The 19,967-nt window shown below is 40.0% G+C and overlaps 1 protein-coding gene across 11 annotated transcripts in view; it reads right to left on the bottom strand.

Annotated features, from left to right (window-relative positions):
* Positions 1-16,723, bottom strand: part of LOC110985244 (kinesin-like protein KIF1A) — a 103,059-nt gene extending 86,336 nt beyond the window's left edge. For all 11 annotated transcript variants that reach the window (XM_022246128.2, XM_022246138.2, XM_022246139.2 and 8 more), the window contains exons 1-2: positions 16,606-16,723; positions 7,935-8,901 (exon numbers count right to left, since the gene is read on the bottom strand). In XM_022246128.2, coding sequence (XP_022101820.2) covers positions 7,935-8,034 — 100 coding nt within the window. In that variant the 5' untranslated portion in view covers positions 8,035-8,901; positions 16,606-16,723. The remainder of the gene's footprint in view (positions 1-7,934; positions 8,902-16,605) is intronic.
* Positions 16,724-19,967: the final 3,244 nt, after the last annotated feature.

Below are 19,967 nucleotides of genomic sequence, written 5' to 3'. Positions count from 1 at the left end.
GAAGCCTGAGACGGAGCCAAAGTTGAGTATTGGAAAACAGCCCTGAATTCAGTAACTAAATACTAGAACTACATGCAAGTGTATGTACATGTACACATGTACATGTATTACACGGTACGTGTATTTTAACATGTCAAGTGTACAGTGTACATGTATTTTACAGAAATGTAGTAAAATACTAGCACATTGCAGTTTTAAAAATGCCGCAAACGTTATGTGTATTCCGAACATGTACATGTACTATACAGTACAATACGGTACTCGCAAGTTAACAGTGCTGTACATACATGTATGTACATGTACACGTTGAATGCGTACCGGTACGTGTCTTGACCTCAGCAAGCATTAACTTTCCTTTGGCTGTAACAGTCAAAATTTCCTTCCATGTCTCCCTGTACAGATGTTTCACTGTCACTTGACTGATTTCAACTTTCTGGTATGGGACAACTATGTTGAGAATGTATCTTTGCATAGGAGGGTTTTAATGGGAAACAGTTGATCCTAAATGTACATGTACCAGTGTATATGTTACCGATGCATGTACATGTATTACTTGTACATACATGTACATGTATTACTTGTATACATGTACATTGTACATGTACCGTACGTCTGGTACATCATGCTATTGTCTGCGTCTACATGTACACTGTAGTACGTACTGTATGTACAGCAACATGTACATGTACATGTACATGTACCTGTAGTCAGAATGCATGAAGGCAGAGTTGTAACACCTTCACTTTTCTACAAGTCCCAAGCTACAAGGGTATTTTTGTACAGGTGAAGTACCAAATCAATCCACAAGTCAAGTCCCAAGTCATTCTTCCAGCATCTGATGTACTTTTTTTGTAATCTACTGGTACTCTTGGACTGCACTGAGAATACAGTATATGGCATGTTCTTCATAAAATGGACCAAAAAGCAACCTCTGCTGTCATCTTTCAAAACTTCTAAAAGAGTGACTTTGATCATGTAAAATAAAAATTAGCACCTTCAGATTTATAAAAATGATTATATGGGGATAATTAGGCATAATATGTACTTATGGTGGACATTTGGTTGGCTACCAGTGCAAATCAATTGGAGTTGAATTCATTTAAAGTTTTACATCAAAGTGTTTACACCAGAGGACTTGATTTCAAAACTTCTCTCAACAAGGAGAATTCAGTATATTATTTACATTATTTTATTATTTTTTATTGACAGAAAATGAGAAAAGTTTGGCTCTCTTCATTCTCTTACCGTTCATAATCACTCTCACTATACCAACATATTTGCCAGGTCTTGTATACTTCGACCACCAAAAATTATCTTTAAGTTTGGCTGCATCAAAAATTTATAATGAGTACAATAACGTTCGTTGCGAACGCTTTATTTGACAGAATTTTGATCACGCTCGATAATTTTGACAGAAACTACATGATGTTTGAGAATGCTGAAAATGCTGTCACATGTAGTGCTCGAAAATTCCATGCGCGATTTTCATTTTGCCGGTTATTTTGGAGATAACCCTCTTTTGAGAAAAATTGTTCCGAAGAGAAAAATCACCGAGCGTCGCCATTCCATGGAGGGGTTCATGAAAATCAAATAAAAAAGAGGGCGTACTATCTGGGTTGATGTCAAAGGTCAAACAGGCCACGACGCAGCGAAATGGCTCTCTAACGTCACCGCGAGAGATTGATGGAAGCAGCAAAATCGCCACGATCAGTATTTTGGACTGCGGTTTTCCGGGACATACTTGAAGAAAATGTGATCGGTCCAGTCTTAAAAGGATGATGGTTTGGCGGTGCTTTTTTGCACTCTTTTTTAAAGCTTGTGCTGTACATCGATATATGGATTTTACTCGCTTTTTTTGCCGTAGATTTTTTTTACACTAATGACAGAATTGAATGACATTCGCGACTGCCGACTGATCGGGACCCGATTAATTGTGAGAGGTACTTTTTAATTTTGTGATTACGGTTTCAATATGTGTAAATATTATCCACTTTCACCACATATACATGTAAATCTGTGCAAAATAACCTCAGGGATTATCACTCCTCCGTAAATTCTGTTTGCTCAGATTTTAACAGGGAGTTCATGTCCCTCAAAATTGCTAATGTTCGAGACTTTAATTAGTTAACTCCAATTACAATGTAAGTTGAAAGGTTGACACCGTCATCATTGTTCCAGATACATTTGTATCAGCCATGACTTCCCTCATTACATCAAACATTGGAAATTAATTCACTGCTGTTCACTTCAGGAAAAATGAACCCCTAAAGTTGAACATAATCAGATGGTCCATATTTTGAGGAACCTGCCATATAAACATACATGTGTACATGTATGTATCAAAGTGTAAAAGTTGCATCCCGACAGAAGGCCACATCAGTTGGGCTGACCTCGTGCACACATACAGGTACATGTACAGTGTACATGTAGTGTACTGTACCATAAACAAGGGCAGTGTTGTATGACTTGAGTCGACTCAAGTCACATTTTTATGACTCAGACGCAACTTGAGTCACATTGGATGACTCAGACTCAGACTCCACCAAGATGACTCAGATTTGAGCTAGGTGACTCATGACTCGAGTCATGTATTTTCATTAAACATGTATGTATTTACCGTACAGTGCACATGTATATACCATCAAAAAATAATTTGTATGCACCAGTGCTACCACTGGTTTGCATACATGTATGTGAAGCGTCGCCACGTTGCACATTTTCCACTTCGCCCATTACCGGTATGGCTAAATATCCACTGACGACCAGATGCATCATATTCCGTATCCACAAACTGTGCAGCAGCAATCGGACTATGCGCTGCATTATTTACAAGTGAGTACGGACATGTACATTCAGCTTCATAGTCTCCAAAACCAGTCCCGAATATGAATATGAATACTTTTAGTGAAATGGCCAGGCTCGCATGTAAAAATGGGCATGAGTGTAAAACGTTTTTAAATACCCTCAGCTTTGGCTCACACATTCTCCTGAGCCCGTCTTACATGTACATGTAAAAGTACTTTAAAACCAACCCAGAACTTCATTCCCTAAATAAAGAAATAAACAAAGATACTGGAATTTAACGTTTATATGTTCATGTAAATGGTGGATGATTTTCATAAGCAAAGAAGTACCCATAGCTTTTGCAATGTACATGTATGTAATTAATCAGGGTAAACAAAACATATAGCACACAATGAACTTGCAACTGTGATCACGGATGTTCCTCCATGGTTTGGTACACATGTACATGTACACTTAGAATAATTGGCTGAACAATTTGACTCATGACTTGTGACTCATGACTCAGACTTGAGGCTTGAGACTCGGACTCGACATTGGTGACTTGACTACCGGTACAATACTGCATCAGGGTGTAAAATTTACATCCCGACAGAAAGCCACATCAATTGGGCTGACCTCATGCACACATGTACATGTACATGTAGTGTACATCAGGGTGTTAAATTTACTTCTCGACAGAAAGCCACGTCTACACCCATACCGGTACATGAACCATTAGAGTACATGTGCACTTAGTTTTCTGACAAACATGTGTACACATATATGTCATGTATGTAAGGTACATGTACCATGGGCCTGCATGAACATGTACATGTACATGTATACATACAGTACATACATGTACAAACTGGTACCGGTACATGTACACGTGTAGTTACCACATTTTATTGATCTTCATTATAGGCCTACATACATGTACATACACGTACATGTAATAACAGCAAAATAAATCATGACCACATGACAGATTCATTTTTTTCCTTGTTTGCAAGCCTTCATGTACATGTACCAGTACATGACACTCTCCTTTATTGTTCCAGTAACTCTCAATTTAAGGAACCTTATTCCGTACATTTCTGACTTTTTTCTTTGGGATAGCCTGTTTATGGTTCATGGGTTACAAGGCATTGCCTCTCCCGATCCCTGCTCAAAAAAAAAATCTACTGGATGATTATCTAACAACAACAACAACAATAACCCCCCAACTAATAAATAAAGTTTTGGTGAACATTCCACAAATATTTTACATACTGGTACATGTATCAGTGTATGTGCCCTTTGTGCACAGGAATGACCAAAGATTTCATACTGGCACCATCCACAATAATTCACAAATTCTTAAGAGCAGAAACAAACTGATGTCAAGATCTCACTGCATAGCATACCCGTAGTGTGCTACATTTGTTTTGGGTTTTTTTTTTCTCTGCAGGTCCCTGGATACCAGAGAGTGTCTGAGCCTGTCCTTGCCAGATTATCCTGGCAGTTACATATAAATTTTATCTTGTGGCATGGCATGGTGCCACCGGTACATGAACATGTGCACTAAATTTCCCAAGGCACCTACTGGTACCGGAGTGACTATTGTACATGTAGGCCTATAGATGCTCCAACTGACATCTTTATCAAGAAGACAGATAATACCAGACAGTTCTTCCATCGTCACTGCACAGGTTCACATTAAGCACTGCACATGTACATGTGTACGGTACCACAAACTAACACAAAATATAAGTACAGTGTGCATGATTGTTCATAAAGTACATGTACCCTATGAGGCCCCAAATTATTTTTTGACAGATTAATTGTTCCCTTTCAAATTATTGTTTTGACAAACTGGCCATTTTTTTGGTGGGGGGGGCTTGCTGATTGTCACTTAAGGTTTAAAAAACAAACAGCAACCAAACAAGCGATGGCCTCTAGATCCTCAAACATGTCTTAAAAAGGGAATGAATGTGGATTTTCTAAATTACAAATTGATGCAAGTCATCCACTTTTATACATGTGCATGTATTATTCTGAAAAAAAATTCATGCAGGAAGGGCTTGAGACGTTCTCATGTCAGCTGAAGGGAACCTAGAATCATTTCTTTTGAGTTACCATGCAACTGAATATGTAAGTAATTAAGTAATCAAGTGCTTCATATACACTGTAGATATTAATGGTGCTACTGCATGTACTGTACGGTATCAGTAAGTACCGTAGATCTGTACAAAAGTACATGTACCGTACATGTATACCAGTTCATGTAAATGCCTGTGCAGTTCCATAGTTATAAATGTTTAAGGCCAAATTATTCATCTTTCACTCAAATGAAGCAGAATTTTTGAGAGAGATGTTATAAAACAAAGTACTGCTTTGCCTCGGGAGGCTAGTTTTACTTTTACTACATGTACATGTACACTACTCAAAGTGGTCAATATGGTACGAGTACGCACATATATACATGTACATGTACCGGTACATACATGTACTCATGTACAGTACACGTACATACTGTACATTTACTCTTCTCTACCATATAGAGTGTGTTTGAAAATTCCATCTTTTGCCAACATTTCTTCTTTCTGTCTGATCAGAGCCGCGGTTAGAAGGCAGTGGCACACATGGCTTGAGCAGTGGCCACATTCCCTGACAGGGAGTGTAATTCCATCCACTGCTCCTTCAAAAGTGACATTTACATGTAGGAAAAAAAAACCTGCCAAGAGGGTAGACTACATGTATGTCATGAATGACCTTTTGTTCTTGAGCTGGGACATAAATAACCCAGATCATTATTCAGATCACTTGAAATGCTTTGCACAACTGTATCAGGCCTTGATTAGTTGTCAACCACTTGCTGAAGGTGTTATTTCACACTGCACATGCCTGAGGCTCAGTATTCTTTTCCAGGAAAATTAGCCAGCACTGTGCATAGTAGATGCAGGTACCGGTAGGTGACTGTTACTGATAAACACAAACAAAGCAACAGTCATTTTTACTGATTAAGAGATATTTCTGAACTCATAAATGCCAATGCTTGTGATATAAAGAAAAAAAGTACATGCAGATTTATGTAATGTCAAACAATAAGAGCAATATTTGCAAGACACCCACGAACACGTATTGTACGGGTACATTGACATGTATTGTAGATCTGTTGAAGCCTGACCTTATTCAGATAGTGATGATTTCCGTCATAATTTTATGTTGGACTGGATAAGGGAAACGGGGACTTGTGAACGGAATAATGGACGATTTGTTCCACATTCATGCAGCGGAAAGAATCATTTTATTCATTCCACTAGGCTTGACCTCATGGAATAGAACATTCAATCTGTCAACTCATCAATTATTCTTGCATACGGTATAACATACATGTACATGTACACTGTACCTTTGCACTACATGTAATAAAAATTCATTTTCAAATATATATACATGTACATGTACACTTGTATGTAAATTTACCGGTACATGTACATGTACAGCGAGCCTACATGTATGTACATGTACTGTACATATGTACATGTACAAGTATACATGTACATGTACCGTATGTGTGTACAGTACATGTACAGATACATGTACATGTTTGTGGTGAAGTCCACATGTACAGTAAATGTACATGTACATGTATGAACAGGTACATTGTACACATACATGTACATGGGGCCAGGGTTACAGCACAACCTAACTGTAGTCACCTTGCCCCATCCTGATTAGTAATGACAGGTCAATAAATTAATACCATTCAAGTGAAATGACAAGAGACTGGGAGAGGGGGGGGCATGCAGCAGGGACCCAGCCCCTGCCGTCATCCTCACACATTTTTCCACCTCGCATGCCATTTCTCAGTCACCTGTGGAGAAGGAATGGAACCACCCCAAAAATGGAACATTCCTGGCCTCCTCACTAAACGTTTACAAGCCATGTACAATGTACATGTAGCCACACAGGAGGGAAAAAAATACACTTGTGGGTGGATTGTGGAGTACTATAAATTAAGCATTTCGTCACATTGACGTTGTTTGGAAGAGGCCTCCAGTTCTTAAAATATTTCTGCGCAGCCAAGTGGGATCCTTGAGTTCAGGGGTGTTTTTTCCACCCAGTCTGTGAGAATAAAATATGACACTGGGCCAGCAGAAGGAATTCTGGATGGAAATGCCAGTGATGAATCAGATCTACACCACTAATAAATGGAATGATGTTCTTTTAATGCAGTTTGGATTAAGGAAAAATAAATTGTGAAAATTTAAACTTTACAATGGAAGTGGGTGCTGTGCTGGCTATGTACAGGTACATGTACATGCATGTACACATGTATGTAATGCAAATTTTTCTTTTGCAATTTAAAAACATTCAAGAAATGAATTTTAATCACCGTATATACCGGTCCATGTATATGAATTGTACATGTACATGTACCATGGTGTATATGTACGGAAACCTCACACGGAGCAAAAGGGTAAAGCTTGTTTGATTTTGATTTTCAGTATGAATACGGACCGTGAAAATGTACATTGTGCAGTGTACCGTACAGGTACTGGTCCCCATACATGTACAGTGTAGTGTACCGGTATGTTTAAATTCATTTTTTTCACTGGTACCATGTACATACCACATTTATCGGTATGCCAGCTTTATGACAGCTGCATTTCTCCCCCCCCCATAGTTTATATACATGTAATGTACATTGCAACAAGTTGGATCAATCCCACTAAGGGACATGGAAGGGGTTGGCAGATGTTCACATCTATGATGTACCACGATACAGTAAGAAAAAGGAGATATTACAGTATATCTGTGATAATAAGATTTTCGACAACTTTCCACACACAGGCATGTTCTCAATGGTTGGTAAAAGCAAAATCAGAGGACTTTTCCAGTATGCAACCCCAGAAGGAACTTAAGTTCCCTGTACAGACTATGTGCCATATTGTGTTCAGCTTTTACATGTAGGATGTTCATGGATTAGTAAGAGAAAATAACATATTACTGTATTTTTGTACATGTATAATTGGCCTCTCCTGACAAAACAGAAAGGTTCCCGGTATATACCGGTATGTTAACGTACATGTAAAACAAATGTCTGCAATTTCAGACATGTACATTGAATATTAAAATATTCAAATGAAGGAGATGGGACTTACTTGTTGTTTTTCCTGACATGCTGATGACACATTCAGCACTTCGGGAAATCTCTCGCGAGTTGAATGGACGGACACGAACTGCTACTTTAACCGATGACATCTTGGCAGCTGTTTACCTTGTAATTGGTATCCGACAAATGCTTAAAAAAAAAACCTTTAAATTTTCTAATTTTTTTCACGGACAGCTGGTTGGCTGCGATGCAGTTCGTCAAAGTTCTTGCTGAGGCTTTCCCTCGACGGCTGCCATCACAGGAATCACAGCTGCTGTTGTTTTGTTCTCACTGAAAGCAAGTCCTAAAAACATCCTCGGAGGGGAGGAGATTCCTGGCCACAAACGCAGATCTCATGGTCGGAGGCCACACCATGATGCCACAATATGCTTCTGAAATGTACGTGTAATATGTACTCCCCGCATCTCCGGCCGCATTCATAAGCAGATGGTTGAGGGCCCGTCTGTATTTTCCTGGCGCAGCCCCCCTTCTGCCCGGTGAGTGAATGTGTGCCTGTACGTGTGTGCCTCCTGTCCGTACATATGCTCAGCTGTTGCTGGCTGGGATGTGAATATTCTGAGCCAGCGTGGAGAGGGCAAGTGCGTCATCAGTGGGGCCCCATCCCTCCCGTCGGTCGGTGGAAATGCCAAACTCAGGCTGGGGCTCAGCACAGTCACAGCAAGCCACCTCTGATGGCAGATAGCCCTCAAACCCCCGAGCTTTATTTCCTGTCTTCTCGCCTTCCCTTCCTTTCCACGACACTTGTCAGGATAAAAAAAAATGGCTTGATTTGATTCTTTGTTGAGCTTCCTCTTAATGCTCCTTTTTTTTTTTACATCACATATGGTTGGCTGCCCACGGCTAGTTCACATCGACAAAGAGAAATTATCATTATCACGGTCACAGTTCTGTGCCAGGGATCGTGTTATAACCATGTCATTTTTGCTACATTTTGCCCTTCACTGTTTTTTTTTTACCTGAGGAGGGAAAAAGACACATAAAAAAAGGAAATTCAGTCAGTGTTGAAACAAACAACTTGGCACACAGTTTGGCGGCTTTAGACATTTTGACAGCTTTGTATCGGTACAATTTCATTTCAGGACAATAAATTGCCCACCAGAGGCACAAACTCAGTCATCAAAAGTGAGATTGTAAAGGTGCGGCATCTGTTGATTAATGTTAAGTATCAGGAAGCACAATGATAGAGTGGCCTGCATAGACAATGACATGAGCTGTTAGTTGTTGGGATTTGCACTGTTCATGCACTCGTACAATCCACATCAACTTTCTTTCATTGAAAGTTGCAAAACATTAAGACGGCAAACGTACATGTATTTCACAGGGGTGACAAAAAAAAAAAAAGCCAAAAATGGAAGCTTGACTCACCGTTGCCAATATTTTTTCTTTTTTCAAACAACTTTTGAGATCGACATTAATTCACGATCACACTCATACATGTACATGTATGTTGCACATGTGTATAACATGTAGCAAACCATTACAAACTACATGTACGTGTGACTGTCGTTCACTAGGGTCTTTATTAAAGCACCCCTGCAACAAACATTACTGGACTGGTTTGCCTAAAAGTTCAAAGTCATAAACACCTACATGAACACGATGTACATGTACATAAAAGCAAACACGCACCGCTTCTTACAATGTACAATGGGCAAATTGGACAGATGTACAGTACAAAAGGAAATTTTAGCAATTAATGAATATTTTACCATGCTAAAAACCCATTAGTCCCCATGCCCTATACTACATACAGTACTCGTACATACTGGTAGGGTATCCGTCCATCTTCAAATAAATATCCAGTGTATACACTATGTACTGCAATGTACATGTACATGTGCTTATGATCTTCTGTTCCCTGACTTATCAAGGTGCATTCATTTATGCACAAATGATTTATGAATGATGACTACAATTTTCTAAGAAATGACCGGAAACCACTCTTCAAGATAAGGATGATTCACTTGTCTCTTCTGACTGTGCATACAGCAGATCATCTGCATCAATGTGTGATTACACAATACTGCATGGAACAGATGCGTGAATATTACTGGCCTATACACGTACTAGGGACATTACACGTAACATGCAATATGCATACCGGTACATATACAATACTTGTGCATGTTCATGTACCATGTGTACAGTGCTGGTCCATGGATACATTGTACATGTACATTTAGTGACACCCAAGTTTTTTTGAGGGGGGCACAGCACAGCGTTTTTGGGGGTTTCTTTTTTTGTTAGTTGGTTTTTGGTTTTTTTTTTACATTTTGTTGAAATTGATTTTTTCAGGCTGCAAGTGTGCACGACAAATTTGTGTAGATACATGTAGACACGCTGTACATGTACACATTAATTACATGTATTTGCATAAACCATATCTTTGTGACAATTTTTGCACATTACAGTCACAGGTCCTTTACAGAGATATATACAATATATGGGAGGTAGGGGCAAGTGCCAACCTCCCCCTCACACACTCACACAGCCCCACCCACACACACATTGCCAATGGTTTTGTTTGGGGCATTTGGAGAAAGAATTGATCCTATGGGTAGAAATGATACCACCAGATCTCTCAGGGGGGCAAACTTTTTTAAAGATGAAAACAACAAGAGGGTCCCTTTTTTTGGGGGGGGGGAAATTTAACTTTGTCCCCTCCCCCACTATATAATGCCACTACATGTAGTTCCCTGTACCTCTCATTTGACAGTGTTTATCTAGTTGTTGTTGGGGCCAGGCTGCACCATATGTGGAACCAGAGCTCCTCGATTCAAGACCCTTACGGACGTCAGATTGACTTCTGACATTTCCAAGTGTCTGGCCCACTCAGTTTACACTGAGGTACAATGTAGATGCAATATATGAGAGTATTTCCACATTTGGAACACAGGGGCAATTTTATAAACAACTGAAAAAAATAAGACTAAATCCACTTTCAAGAGGAAATTTTGAATGTAGCGGTTTGTCACTGATTAATCATTCAAAGCAAATAAACAAATACTTGCTGGCCTAACATGTATATTGTACATGTAAGAAATCTATCAAAATAAAACAAGCATCTTTGGTGTGATTTTCTTTTTCTTTTACATTTTGCCCTTAATGTGCCAGGATGGTTGGCTTATTGTAGTGTACACAAACCGTATCTGCATCATCTACATGTATGCATGTAAAGGTCACAAACACAAAGCCCCATGGGTCTTGTTTCATAAGCCATTTGCGAGTTCAATTTGAATAAAATCTGGTACACTGAGTTCTTTAAATACACGCGGACATAACCTTAATTCTCCATACTAAAACCACTGTTGCTGTACCTCTTGATTCGGGGCAAGCTTTTGCTTAATTACAGAAGAGGCACCTTGCAACAATACTGGTACACTGTCCTCAATGGATAAGAACGGCACAAAGGAGCCAGTCCATTCCAGAGATGGTGGTCACTAAGCAAAAGCATGCCCCAAATCATGAGGTATAGTAACAGTGTCTTCAGTCTGGGAAATTCAAATTGTTACGTTTCTGTGCAATCAGATAACACACTTTACCAGATTTTATTCAAATTCAACTCGCAAGTGGCTTATTAATCTGCTGATCGATCATTGTTTACTCTGTGAGTCATTGCTTCACACAGAGGGTGTTTTTGTGTTGACTACATGTAGATATCAGCACCAGCAAACAAGGTAGATACCAGTACATGTATCAAAAGAGCACATACCGGTACTACACATGTGTACACCCTTCTCTTTCTGAGCTGCGGTATACATCTATTCACATTTTCTGTCAACCAGGGCCGTGGTAATTTATGGCTGACCATCAGAGGTTTCCGATCTTTCGACCATTGGAGAATTGAGGACAGTTTTGGGGCCCTCAACATCCTCGAACCTCCAAAATCTTATGGGCAGTTTTGGAAGATTTTTGGAGGATTGAGGCTGATATACATTTAGCCAAAAAGCTAGCTGATGGCAAAGGATGCACTCTGTTATTGTTAAGATCTTGGGTCAGACCTTTTGTTGTTATGCTCAGCCATGCATAAATGTGTGGGGGTATATAATTCCAGAAATTAGGGGTCCATTTTTTTTCACGTCCCAGTTACATCTGACATATGATTTAGTAAGTTCAGATTACATTTTCTACTTTCCAAGAGTGATGAATTAATGCAAAATACCTGCCAAAAATATACGAAAAGTTTGATATCAATTCCGGCGATATTTCCATGTCAAATAACAAAGGTCAGATGTTACAGGGACACAAAAAGTCACACTTCTGCACCCTTAATTTCTGGAATTACCTATGTGACATTATCCCCACTGCTCCAAGGTACCATTTGCACTGCCTCAACCTATGCACATGTACATACTGCAGGAAGTGCCGGGAACTGCAGCAGAATTTGGAAGAATTGAGACACCATGTACAATGTCTAGTGGTTGCGCCTCCAACAAACCAATTTGAAATATGACAGATTTGGAAGGACTGATGAGGCAACATCCAATTTTTTGACAGGCAGTTTAAGAATTATGAAGGGCTGAGGATTCCCACCATCTGGCAAAAAAATGGTTTAGGGGTTTTTGCAATGCCATGCGGTTATCAAAACCCCCAATGCAATAAAAAGTGCTGCGGTAAGTCCAGAATTTCAGTCTTCAGTAAAAGTTGAATTCACATTTTCAGGCAAATCAAACATGAACCGCAGGGGATATTTTCTGCACACTCTGGTGCCCAAAGGGTGTAAGAGTAGGTTACATTGTATGCAAAAAATATCTCCTCTCTCATTCACCATGAATGCAACCTTAACCGTTAACCCTAACCCTCCCCAATCCTTCACCTGTTGGAGGACTGAGGAGTGTTAGGGTTAACGGCACCAAAAGCCGTTAACCCTAACGGCTTTTGGTAAGTAAAATCTGCACTATGCAAATTAAACCACTGAAACAGAGTGTTGCAAATTAACAAGTAAATTTCCTGTGTTTAAAGGACTCATGCAATGCATTGTTTTTTGGTGGTGTTTGTTTTTATTCTTTGATTATATCCATATTATGATGTACATATGTAAGAGTAATTATGTCATTCAAAGCAGATGTACATGTACCTCAACATTAAAAGTACTGGTATTTCAGCACTCAAAATTGCTGGAATTTTGCTCAGCTTTTGTATGAAAATGTTGTTTACTTTCTCCTATCTAAATCAACATTTAGTGCACCTCTCGTATGGAATATCTGACTGGGCTGGGTCAATACAAGGTTAACCCCTCTCCGAAAAGCAGCTTTAAGGGTAATTTGGTGCAATCCTGTGGTCCAGTCCATCACAAGTGAAGTCCCTCGGAGTCCACCACAAGTCCATCAAGAGTCATTCAGTCTTCAGCCGAGTCATTAAGCTATTCAAATGAACTGTGACCAGGGCATTCCTTTGTCATACATCATTACATGTAGTTCACCCTGTTACTCATGATGGTCTGTGAAAGGACTGGTGGCTTGACTTACATGTATGTAGGAACAAATGCAAATTTGTGAAAATGTCTGTGGTGGACTCGACTAGGGCACTGATTTGGGGGAGGTTTCCTGGAACAAAATGAGGATGACCAGTCAAGGAATCCAATAAAACTAAAGCTTAAAAAGACACTCATAAGAATGAATATTTCCTCAAGGTTTCTTCAAGTGCATGAAAACTGAGCGCGCGTGCTGAGTGCATGAAAACTGAAAGTACGTGCTGCGTATACAGTAGGACATGCACAAAATGATCTTACTGCGTGATTTCAAAAGCCAATAAACTACTCAAGCAGGCCTCTATAGGTACTCCTCCGATAGTCTTGTGCTCTCCGTCAAGCCAGTAATGCCCTGAAGACTTCTGTAACATTGCCTATTGTACATGTACATGTACAGTACATGTACAAAGGAAGCCAATGTTTGCAGAAACATCAGTCCTGGTCAGCTTGAGGTTCTGTCTCAAGGTATAAATTGTGTATACCTTTGCCCCATTAGTTTTAAACAGCGTTGCATTTTATTTCTATTGACAGTATTACTGTACATGCACTCATGTACATGTTGCTGTAGTTAAACGTACCGGTACTGTTTGGCATTTTGATAGCCATGTCAAAGTTTGAACACTTTGTAAATTATACTTTTGCTCTCGGTAATGACATCATGTCATGTACATCTACTGGTATGTAAGGGGGAAAAATGACTGGGAAGCAGAAGTCAGATATCTCTTCGTTTCCACACTAATTTCAAATCAAATGCTCAATGATTCTTACACAAGTTTCAACATTCATTTTAATTACACCTTTTTCTTTTTTGTTGGTTTTGTTTTCGTTTTTGTACTTTCCTATTCCTAACTGAGAGAGTATATTCTTTGCAATGCCTGGCATGACCCGCAAGCACACTCCAACAAGATTTTATTGCAAGTTTTGATGATGCGGTCAGCTAAACAACACATCGTTTCATCTACCCATCTGTTTTCTTCCTTAAAGACCAGCAGGCAGAACACGCTGTAGACAAGCAGTTTGAAATTGCACAAAACTTACATTAACCCCAATCCTTTTTAAATACGTGTACATGTATTACATGTAACATAACACATTTACAGCTACAAATGAATCTTTACATACCGTACATGTATTTACAACTACGTGTTTCTATGACAACATTTCAACACAATTCTGGGTATAATGGATTGGATGGCTCAGTCTGAGATTGCAACGGTCATTAGATAGACTGGTTTCATTTCATTACACAAGCTATAACTCATTAGTATCTCATACGCGATTACTGCGGGATTTCTTTGACTCATATTTCTTTAACAATAATAATACGGTGTATTAATTCCTTCCTCAATGCTACCGATGTACAGTACACGAAATGAAGCACATTCGTTTTAATAGTCAAAATACAACTTTGGACTTTCCACATTTCCAAGTGTTCTAGATAGTAAAAAAAAATCATCTTTGAGAAATTTAACACAACTATGACAATAAGTTTAAAGATCCGTGTTCCCCAAACTGTGGGAAATTTATTTCTTATGCTTACAGCACTGCCAATCCATTCTTACTACAATTATTTACACGACTTATATTTCGATTGTAGATCTTTAATTGTCCAAATCAAGACATCTAAACTGCTGCCAAAGTTTTGGAAGAGCCCTTTGGTACATGTAGTATCTTATTGCTCAGTCCATGTATTACATATGTCTTGCCATGCAACAGCCGTCGAGACAATGAGGAGTCAAGTGACGTAATGCTCAAGAACCTTATTTTGAAGATGGCGACTGAGAGAGCGAGCCCGTTAGATTGAATGGATAAAGGCAAAAAGACTGGAAAATACCTGAATTACGCGAGTGAAATCATTCAATAAATGGTTTTTAGAAAGCGGAACGGTCAAGAATCATATTCGTGTGCAAAACAAATTGTGCCCACGATGATAACTGGGTGTGCTGAAATGTTCAATACGCCGACACGAAATCGCGTATACTGATGTGTGGCTGAGGATGGATCAGGAGTGAGAGTCCATGCCACACTAGTGGGGCCAAGTATCACTCAGCTTGCCAGCTGCAGCAACATGACGAAACCCAAACATCAGAGGCGGCAGCAAGTCATTTTTTGCAAGTCCAAGTCAAGTCACAAGTCAGTGTTTGTCCGTACATGTAGGAAGCGACTTAATACTAGCCCGTGAAACCTGGTGCGCTACTTTTTTTCAGTAGCTGGGGTGACAAATGATTCATGAAGAGGGGACAATGCAATACACCATTTAAGACATTTAAAAAACGTGAATCCATTACGTCGCTTCGATAGCTTAGTTGGTAGTGATTTGAACTACAGATCTATAGACCCTGGTTCGAATCCGACCCCTTTATGCTATTCATTTTCCAATTTTATCATTGTGTTTGGGATTTCCTTTTTCAATTGATGCAGAAACAGAGTCCAAGCATGAACCCTCTAAGAGTCTTGAGAAAAATAGCAGACCAGGTTTCACGGGTTAGTATCTAGTCATTTCTGTACATGTATGTGTATCATTGCCAAAAACATGTTCATGTCTTGTATTGTCCTATGTTATAATATGTATGTCTCTGTCAATAAGTTAGGGTACAAAAGCAAATGTATGCTTCACCCTTTACCTAAATGTTGTTCTCTTAACGTGTTAATATGTTTTAATAAAGGTTGCGATGGTAATAGATTATATGCAAGTCAAAGTCAAGTAAGTCAAAAGTCATTGAGTCCATTCATAAACATAGCGACTCAACTCCAAGACAAATGACTCGAGGCAGCAACTCTGCTAAACGTGAGTGAGAAAAAAGGCGTTATCCTTCATGTCCTTGGTCATGTTATTCACAAAATGCACAAATCCCCATTTATACAAAATGAACAAGATCAAGCCATCGATCTTGTTGCACAATGTGCTGAGTGGTCGTGGTGGTTGGCCAAGGCTACGCCTGTGCCATGCCACTGGTCAGGTACCGTAGTCAGGGTCTGCAGCTAGATCGACCTGTCAAGTGCATGTCATGATCACGTGCAATGTCCACATTACGTCTACATCGGCACGGAATATATCACAGAAATCTCGTCCTAGGTAATTTTTCACATTTCCACGTACATGTACACTACAAACAACACAGTTACATGCTACATTTTAAAAAATTAAAAATTCAGTAAGCTGAGGTCTGACTCCAAATTTCGTACCCACCTGCAAGACCTGTCACGCGATTCCAGCAATGTGGAGCTAGTACATATGAAATGTACATGTACACTAGTGTGCCGTAGCTGCGCCCAGCCAGCTCAGCGCGCGTCCGTCCTTGCTCTCTGTCGATATACTAGACAGTCGATCGTCCGGTAATCGGCAGGATACCAGCGTGGGGCGGGTAATTTGGTCGAGCATACCACGCATCCAGGGAGTGTGTGGGGCCGGGGCCGGGGAGGACTCCTGTCACAACCATTTTGCCAAATGTCGAAAAGGTAAGCCATACATGCCCCAAATGTCATTTTGTGATGAATGTGGACTTTGGAAAAGTTTCAGCTGAAAAAGCGGTTTTCACCTAAGATTAACGATCCTTGATTTTTAGTGATTTTAATTGGTGGTTAACGAATGAGGGCGGTGTTTGCCTAAATAGTTAGGATCTTTATGGGCGCTTCATGAGCTAGCTGCTGGCAACCCCTCCGCGGGCGCGGGCTCCGCGTCCAGTGTTTAGTAATGCTGAAAACCGAAGGTACACCAGCAGCTGACAGTGCCCTAAACTGCTCTGAAACATATCCTAGTCCCCTAAGGCGAAACGGGGGGTGTGGCTTGAGCATAGTGAACTATTTCACTTGACCGAGGGAAGAGAGTAGGGTAAAATCGTTAAGTATTTAATTTTAAGCAAGTTGTTAATGCCTGAACGGCCCCTCCGACGACTCGGACGGACGAAACCCAGTGCGCCACTTTTTATTATTTTGGGATCAACCAATTATGGCGTAAATCTTTCACAAGAACTGCGGGGAAAGGGGTATGACGGTCTCAAACTGGGAATTCCTAATCAAAATACCGAAAACATTTCTCAGACGAACATGCTGCAATAACTTTTTCAATACAGACCATGAAAAATCCACCTTTTTGTTTCAATTCAACCGATTTTCATTTTTTTTTGTTTTTATCTCAAGTGGGACCTTTTTGGTTTTAATGTTAATATAAAGTTCCATGTTGAGCAAAACTGTGATGCAAGGCACCGAGCCTCAGTGTGTCATTAATATGGGCACAAATTGCTCGATTTATTTTTTACTTCGCAATCAAAGATTTCCTTTCACAATTTATTGTTCAATGGGTATATATGGCAATGAGTTAGTGAGCACATTAATGTTATCAAAGAGAAAATTTGGGGTTCACAGTTTGAAAAACATAACAATATGCACACAGTGCAAAAGTTTCTTCTTGGATGGGGATTTACATCATACTAACAGCGCCTTCACTTGTCTGAAGAAGGAACGTGCACTTCATAATTCACGTAACCCCGAAAGGATTCCAAACAGTCTTCATACACTGAAGAAGTGGCTGAACGAGCACAAAAAGTGATTCTGAGGAAAAAAATCACTCTAAATTCTGCGTTTGATCCAAACGGTAATTGTAAAGCTCTTGCACTTTTTAACTGCCTGTTCAGTTCCAATACATGTTGGCTCGGGCGTGTTTTTGGTGACCAGAACCACGAACTTGTTTCAGCACAGCCTGGATACGAAGTTGACCTCTGGTGGCGCGTTTTGTACCGGAACCCTTTGTTAGGAAAACATAACGTGCAACAATTTTAGGATTATATAGTAATTGTTTTCCGTTCGTTTAAAGTTCTTAATAAGATCAATTCAGAAAAAGGTCTTTGTAAAATATTTGCTAGCGTTATGAAGTTATAGAAACTTTAAAATTACCTGACCTGAAAGAGAAATATCCTGACAAAATTTGACCTCTCACTTCCAAAAATCTAAAATACATAAAATCCACTGCAACTCGGTGGTCTGGTACGCAGATGCAGTGAATAGTTACGACATTATAATGTATTGTAGCGTGTCCCGCTGCACAGGGTTCGACGCTGTAAGAACGACACAGTGGTGCAACTCACTGTTCTGGTCACAAAAATCTCTGCTTTATTCTGTCGCAATACTGACAGCACTACAATGTCCTCTTCCGACAAGCTCTTCTGGCGGCAGGGACTGCGCAGGCGCGAGGCGGGAAAACCGCGGGCCTCTCGCAACCAGCGCGGGCAGCCAGCCAACTCCATGCGGGTCCGAGCTGGCGCCCCCGCCGGCCGGACCCGCCGGCGCTACAGTATGGAAGTCTTTCGGTCGAAGCTAAAATGAAAGAGTTCAAAGTTTTTAAGCATCTTAGAATTTAAAAGGAAACAAACTTTAAGGGATTGACAACAGATTCAAAAGTATAATCTAACTGCTGCTGACAAGAACGGCGCCGTCAGATCAACTAGACTGAAGTCAGTGAACCAATTGACTCCACGTGGGTAAGTCTTTGTACAACCTCGTTTTCACGTAAACTTCTAAGGCGAAAAGACAAGGAGACCTAGGAACGACATTGCCGTTTTTTTAAAGCTATTCCCTGGTGATATTTCCATATTATTCCAGGAGGGACGTTTTACTTAATTTATTAATTTGTAGAACTTTAGTTTATGTCGTTTTTAAAATCAAAGCCTGGGCCTTATGGAAGACCATGGAGAATAAGAGAGATTCTTCCTTTTAGAATGTAAGTGAAAAGAGAGAGCAGCACTGGTGAGAAACGTGCCGAATATTTAGTGAAAATGATGTTTATCAACAGTGATGTCTGCTTCGTTACGCTTGCCTCTGTCAGATGACGTACCGTTTCTGCTTCTTCGTTTTTGTGGGCAACCTTTAACATGTCTGGCAATTGCTTTCACAAAGAAGGTTCTAGTTAATCGCCATAACATGCCCGTGTATGGGCCTCGAGCTGGACCAAGAGAGGGCGCTATTTTCGTAGCAACGGCGTCTCCTGTGGTTGGAAATGATCTTCACTTGGTTCGCGAACGACCAGGAAGCAGGAAATGCGAAACACGAAGGGAACTCATGAAAATATTTAGGTTTGATATATCAAAGGTAGCAATTGTGAGTGAGAAAACGTATAAATACGGGTGTTTAAATATGGAAAGGGTTGTTTAGAGGTGTTTTGTGCAGAGAAAAGACAAAGAGGAATCATTCTATATTTTTTAAAGCTAATTCACCATGTCCACAAATTGAGTAGGCTTTCTTGGCATGGCACTTTTATTCTGTATGACTTTGTTCAATAGACCTTTTCACAAATAAATTCATGATTATGCACGCATGCACACAAATGGCCTTGGCGACAAGAAGTGTGAGAGGGCCATTGAACATGTACAGGGGTGCGACTTTGAAGCTCATTTTCTCTCATTTTTTTTCTGGCTTTGCTCATCTTTTCTTTAGAAAATCCCTTCAAATCGTTTTTGCGATTAGTTTCTAATCTTAGCCGGATTTGCAATGCTCCGTAAAAACACTTTAATGTAATCGTGATTTTTCCTGTGGGCGTGAGAAGGCCGTTTCCTAGCT

This window comes from Acanthaster planci, linkage group LG16, assembly GCF_054643075.1.
Source record: "Acanthaster planci isolate LZ-2023a linkage group LG16, COTS_SCS, whole genome shotgun sequence".
Lineage (NCBI taxonomy): Eukaryota > Metazoa > Echinodermata > Asteroidea > Valvatida > Acanthasteridae > Acanthaster > Acanthaster planci.
Note: the sequence above shows the minus strand (reverse complement) of the source record. Positions and strands in the feature narration are given on the sequence as shown.